The sequence below is a fragment of the Halictus rubicundus genome, unplaced genomic scaffold (genome assembly GCF_050948215.1).
Source record: "Halictus rubicundus isolate RS-2024b unplaced genomic scaffold, iyHalRubi1_principal scaffold1073, whole genome shotgun sequence".
Taxonomy (NCBI): domain Eukaryota; kingdom Metazoa; phylum Arthropoda; class Insecta; order Hymenoptera; family Halictidae; genus Halictus; species Halictus rubicundus.
The window spans coordinates 14,409-20,225 of NW_027489614.1; the positions used below are offsets into that span (position 1 = coordinate 14,409).

General features: G+C 49.9%; 1 protein-coding gene across 1 annotated transcript; it reads right to left on the bottom strand.

The window, feature by feature from the left end:
- Positions 1-5,123: 5,123 nt before the first annotated feature.
- LOC143364862 (uncharacterized) lies at positions 5,124-5,520 on the bottom strand (the record flags this gene model as incomplete). Its single annotated transcript, XM_076804960.1, has 1 exon — positions 5,124-5,520. A coding segment is annotated over exon 1 (397 nt), but the record flags the coding sequence as incomplete, so codon positions are not given.
- Positions 5,521-5,817: the final 297 nt, after the last annotated feature.

Genomic DNA, 5,817 nt, shown 5'->3' on the forward strand with positions numbered 1-5,817 from the left:
ATTCTAGTAATATTATGGTATATTCTGGTATATTCTTCTATATTCTAGTAATATTATGGTATATTCTGGTATATTCTTCTATATTCTAGTAATATTATTGTATATTCTGGTATATTCTACTATATTCTAGTACTATTATGCTATATTCTCGAATAATCTTCCATATTCGAGTAATATTATGGTATACTCTGGTATATTCTGGTATATTCTGCTATATTCTAGTATATTCTGCTATATTCTAGTATATTCTGGTATATTCTCGTATATTCTTCTATATTCTAGTAATATTATGGTATATTCTGGTATATTCTTCTATATTCTAGTAATATTATGGTATATTCTGGTATATTCTTCTATATTCTAGTAATATTATGGTATATTCCGGTATATTCTCCTATATTCTAGTAATATTATCGTATATTCTCATATATTCTTCTATATTCGAGTAATATTATGGTATATTCTGGTATATTCAAGTATATTCTGGTATATTCTGCTATATTCTAGTATATTCAGGTATATTCAGGTATATTCTCGTATATTCTTCTATATTCTAGTAATATTATGGTATATTCTTTCATATTCTGCTATATTCTAGTATATTTTGGCATATTCTCGTATATTCTTCTACATTCGAGTAATATTATGGTATATTCTGGTATATTCAAGTATATTCTGGTATATTCTGCTATATTCTAGTATATTCAGGTATATTCAGGTATATTCTGGTATATTCTAGTAATTCTTATGGTATATTCTGGTATATTCTTCTATATTCTAGTAATATTATGGTATTGAAGGAACAGAGTTATATAAGGCGGGTGCCTTAGAATGAGTGTTCAAATCAGGTGTACGTGACTGAGTCGTTTATTTACAATAAAGAGTGATGTCGCGAGAGCGTCCGGGGTGGTTCGACTAAAACCGGCGATTCGCTTCGACTCGCGGTTGAACTGTTATTGCAACTTAGCAACGACCGGACTAGACTCTAAGTCACTCGGCGGATACGCGGCTGTGTCTCGACTTCGTGACTTCTCCTTTCGCGTCGGTAGTCTCTGCCTTATATCTTCAAAAATGCTTGTCGGCTGATTGGTGGAAGTCCTTGCGGGGAACTTCCACCAGTCCGTGCATTTTGCATAACACGCCCACGTTCCACGCCTCTCGTGCGTGAGAAGGGTGAGCGTGTCGTTCTGCTAAAAATCTAATTTTGGTGATGCAGCGGGGTGTCTTCCGGGCCCCGTGCTAAGTGCGGTACGTGACTGCTGGCTTACGTCAATGGGCCCAGCTTTCCCGGGTGATAGAAACCAGGCACGCGTCGCTGGGACACTCTAGGCTGGAGACCCTTAGACTACCCAAAATTTATGGCGTCCACTTGCGCTATTGAGTTCGTCGCTAGGAACTACAAGGACACATCTGTCCGCTAAGTGGCCAAAAACGTTAAAGACGTTTTCTCACAAATAGCGTCTTATGCTGTGCAAACCATAAATCTTTCTTGGTGCTGGTGCGCTGAAGATTTCTCTTCCGGCGCCCCGCTAGCCGCTACATCACCCCCTTACCAGTGCTAACGCTATCCTAACTTAATCCTAATTACCGGGTAATCTATACCTATTCTTATTGTAGCTGGCTATTTACAAAATGTACAATATATATACAACGTGGCAAGGTTGTCTCACGTTCCGACCTGCAGGTAGTCAGGAAATCTAACGCGTCTACCTGAGCGCGTGTGGACAGGTACCTGCGCGGGGGTCGGCTCGGTCGTCGGTTGCGAGTCTTTGTATCGTACGGTCTCGTCACCGTTTACCGTGTACGCGGGTTTAAGGCGGTCAATGGTTACCGTTGTGTCTTTTCCGCGCACTCGAATCTTGAAATTCTTCCCGTTACGCGAAATAACTGGGAAAGGTCCTTCGTACGCGTTTTGCAATGGGGTCCGCGTTGCGTCGGTACGAAGGTACACGTGGGAGGCGGTCGCTAGGTCTTTGTAGACAAACACTTTGTTGCCACCATGACGCGATCCCGGCACCGGGCGAACGTCGCGGAAGTGTTCGCGTAACTGCCTCACCATGCTCGCGGGGTCTTCGTTGCTCGCCGTGTTGGTAAAAAATTCGGCAGGTAGCCGAACGCTCTCGCCATAGACGAGCTCTGCCGTTGATGCCAGCAGGTCGTCCCGATACGCTGCCCTAATACCTAAAAGTACTACGGGCAACGCATCGGTCCAACGTTGCGTGCCGTGGCACTTTATGGCAGCTTTGAGCTGTCTATGGAAGCGCTCGACCATGCCGTTTGCCGCCGGATGATAGGCTGCAGTTCGAATATGCTTCGCGCCTAATAAATTGCTCAGGTGTTTGAACAACTGCGATTCGAACTGCCTACCCTGGTCCGTTGTGATCCGGATGGGGGTACCGAATCTAGCCACCCATCCGGCGACAAACTCTTTCGCTACCGTTTCTGCCTCGATATTGGCGATCGGAAAGGCTTCGGGCCAACGCGTGAAGCGATCGACGCATGTGAGGCAGTATCTTTTGCCGTCTGATATCGGTAGCGGGCCCACCAAATCGAGATGGATGTGCTCGAATCTGGCGGACGGCGCTTTGAATTCCGATATCGGGCTGAAGACATGTCTACTCGTTTTAGCGCGCTGACATTCGGTACAACTGCGAGCCCAGGCGCGACAGTCGCGTTCTATCGACGGCCAAACAAATCTCTGTTTGCAGAGTTTCGCGGTGGCCTTGATACCTGGATGGGCGCAGTTATGGACAGCTGAGAACGCGTGACGGCGAAACGGTGCTGTTACGAATGGGCGCGCGACATTCGTTGACACGTCGCAATAGACTTCGACGTCGCTGTCGATTAATTTGACGCGCTTGAGCGTTAATGAGGTGTCGGACGCGGTTAAGAACTTGTCGACTTCTTTGTCGTTTTCTTGCGAACGAGCTAATTCCGCGTAGTCTATAGTCGACGCGATGGATTCGATTCGCGATAGTGCGTCCGCCACCTCATTATCTTTGCCGCTGATGTGCCGAATGTCAGTGGTGAACTGGCCTACGTAATCCAGATACCGAAACTGTCGAGGGGAACATTTGTCGGATCTCTGGTTGAACGCGAAAGTCAGAGGTTTATGATCGGTGTATATCGTGAACGAACGACCTTCGACCATATGTCGGAATTTCTTAACCGCTGTATATATCGCTAGAAGTTCGCGATCGTATGCGCTGTAGTTACGCTGTGCGGGCGACATGGATTTCGTGTGGAAGGCTAGTGGCCTCCACGAATTTCCTTGTCGCTGTTGCAGCGTTGCTCCGATCGCGAAATCCGACGCATCCACCATAATCGCGAGTTGCGAACGACTCGATGGATGCGTTAGTAGCGTAGCGTTGGCAAGTGCATCTTTGGATGCTTGAAACGCTGTTTCCGCTTCACCTGACCATTGGATCGGGGCGTTGCCTTTCGCCGTCCGACCGCTGAGCAGGTGGTGAAGCGGTGTTTGTACCGCCGCGGCGTTAGGTATGAACCGTCTATAAAAGTTTAACATACCGAGGAACCTACGGAGCTGTTTCGCGGTCTCTGGTTTCGGAAATTCGTTTATGGCCTTTACTTTTTCAGGTAGAGGCCTCGTGCCGTTGCCGTTCACAATATACCCGAGAAACTTGACTTCGGTAGCGGCGAATACGCATTTGCTCGGGTTTACGATGACACCGTACTCGTTAAGCCGCTCGAGGAGTTGACGCAGATGTTCCATATGCTCGTCTTCATCGACTGACGCTACTAGAATATCGTCTAGATACGCATAGCAAAAATCGAAACCGCGTAAGACGGTGTCGATGAAGCGTTGAAACGTCTGCGCCGCGTTGCGCAAACCGAACGGCATGACGGTGTACTCGTACAACCCGAACGGCGTCGTTACCGCGGTCTTCGGAATATCGCGAGGGTTTACCGGTATCTGGTGGTACGCGCGGACCAGGTCTAACGTAGTAAACACTGTCTTCCCTGCTAATGTTCGCGCGAAGTCCTCGATATGTGGTATGGGATACCGGTCGGGGATCGTGCGAGCGTTTAAGGTCCTGTAATCGCCGCAGGGCCGCCATCCGTTGTCCTTCTTCTGCACCATGTGTAGGGCAGAAGCCCACTGGCTTTTAGAAGGACGGATGTGACCCCGAGATAACAGTTCCTCGAACTCTGCGCGAGCGACCTTGTACATATCGGTGGACAATCGGCGGGTCTTACAATACGCGGGGGTGCCGGGAGTCGTTACAATATGATGTACAACATCGTGTTTGACTTGCCTAGGAGTCGCTGTGGGTCGGGTCACGTCGGGAAACTGGGCTAGCAGCTGGTGGTAGCGTGAGTTTCCCGCGATGGTCCGGATGGAGTCCGTGAAACCCACGACGGTGCGTCCCGTTGTCGTCCGCGATGTCGTCTGGTCGATCAGGCGTCGTCGCCTGAGGTCCACCAGTAGGCCGTAGCGCGTGAGGAAGTCGGCGCCAATGATGGGTTTTCCCACGTCGGCGATGATGAACCTCCACTGGAAGGCCCTCCGTAGTCCCAGGTTGAGGTCCATCACGCGGATGCCGTAGGTGCCGATCGTCGATCCGTTTGCCGCAACCATCTCGTATGACGTCTTGCTGACTCGGCCTTTGACGAGTGTGCGTGGATACACACAAAGGTCCGAGCCAGTGTCGACGAGGTATTCGGTCTTCGTCACTTTGTCCGTGACGAAGAGGCGGCAGGTGGATGTTCCGTCACTGGCTGCCGCGGTCAGTGTCGGAGGGACTCGTTTCCCGCATACGAACACGGCTGGCGGCATTTGGTGGACTCCTTCCCAAACCTCTGGTGATACCAGCAGACGTTCTCCGTCTTACGCGATGACCTGGACGAAGACCGACTCCGTCTGGGCGTCCTGCTTCCCTTGTGACTGCAAGGTCGGGATGTTTCGGCGATTCGAAGCTCCAGTTTCTCCAATCGGTCGATCAGGAGCTCTGCCAGGCGGTCGGACTGCGTTGGGGCCGACGTGCTGGCTACCTGGGCTGGCTGCACCTCCGCGTGGATCTGGTCGGCTATCTCGGCTAGCTTGCTTAATGGCAGGTCTGACTGAGCCGAGACGATGGCTCTGGTCACGTTGGGTAGTCTACCTGACCACAGGGTCCGCAGGAACTCGTCGCTGACTGTGGTACCTGCGAGGTTCCGCATATGGCGTAAGAATTGCGACGGGGTTCGGTCGCCTATTTCCTCCTGCTCCAGCAGCTGCCGGATCCTTTTTCCTTGGGTCGCCGACAGCCTCTTCAGAAGTTCGGACCTTAGTGTCCCATACTTGTTGGCCTCCGGTGGGTTTATAAAAATGTCCTGCACTTCCACCGCGTATTTGGGCTCGAGCTGAGACAGTATGTGATAAAATTTTGTCGTGTCAGCTGTAATCCCGTTTAGGGCGAACTGTGCCTCGATTTGGCGGAACCACAGTTCGGGTTGCTCAGGCCAGAAAGGTGGGATCCTGATGGCGACCTTGCTGACTTCTGGCGTCGTTGTCTCCATTTCAATATCACTGCACTACACGCACTTCGAGAGAAAAGAAAAAAAAAAATGCGCGTGATGCGACTCAGTCACCCTGATCACGTCGGGGTCACCAATGAAGGAACAGGGTTATATAAGGCGGGTGCCTTAGAATGAGTGTTCAAATCAGGTGTACGTGACTGAGTCGTTTATTTACAATAAAGAGTGATGTCGCGAGAGCGTCCGGGGTGGTTCGACTAAAACCGGCGATTCGCTTCGACTCGCGGTTGAACTGTTATTGCAACTTAGCAACGACCGGACTAGACTCTAAGTCACTCG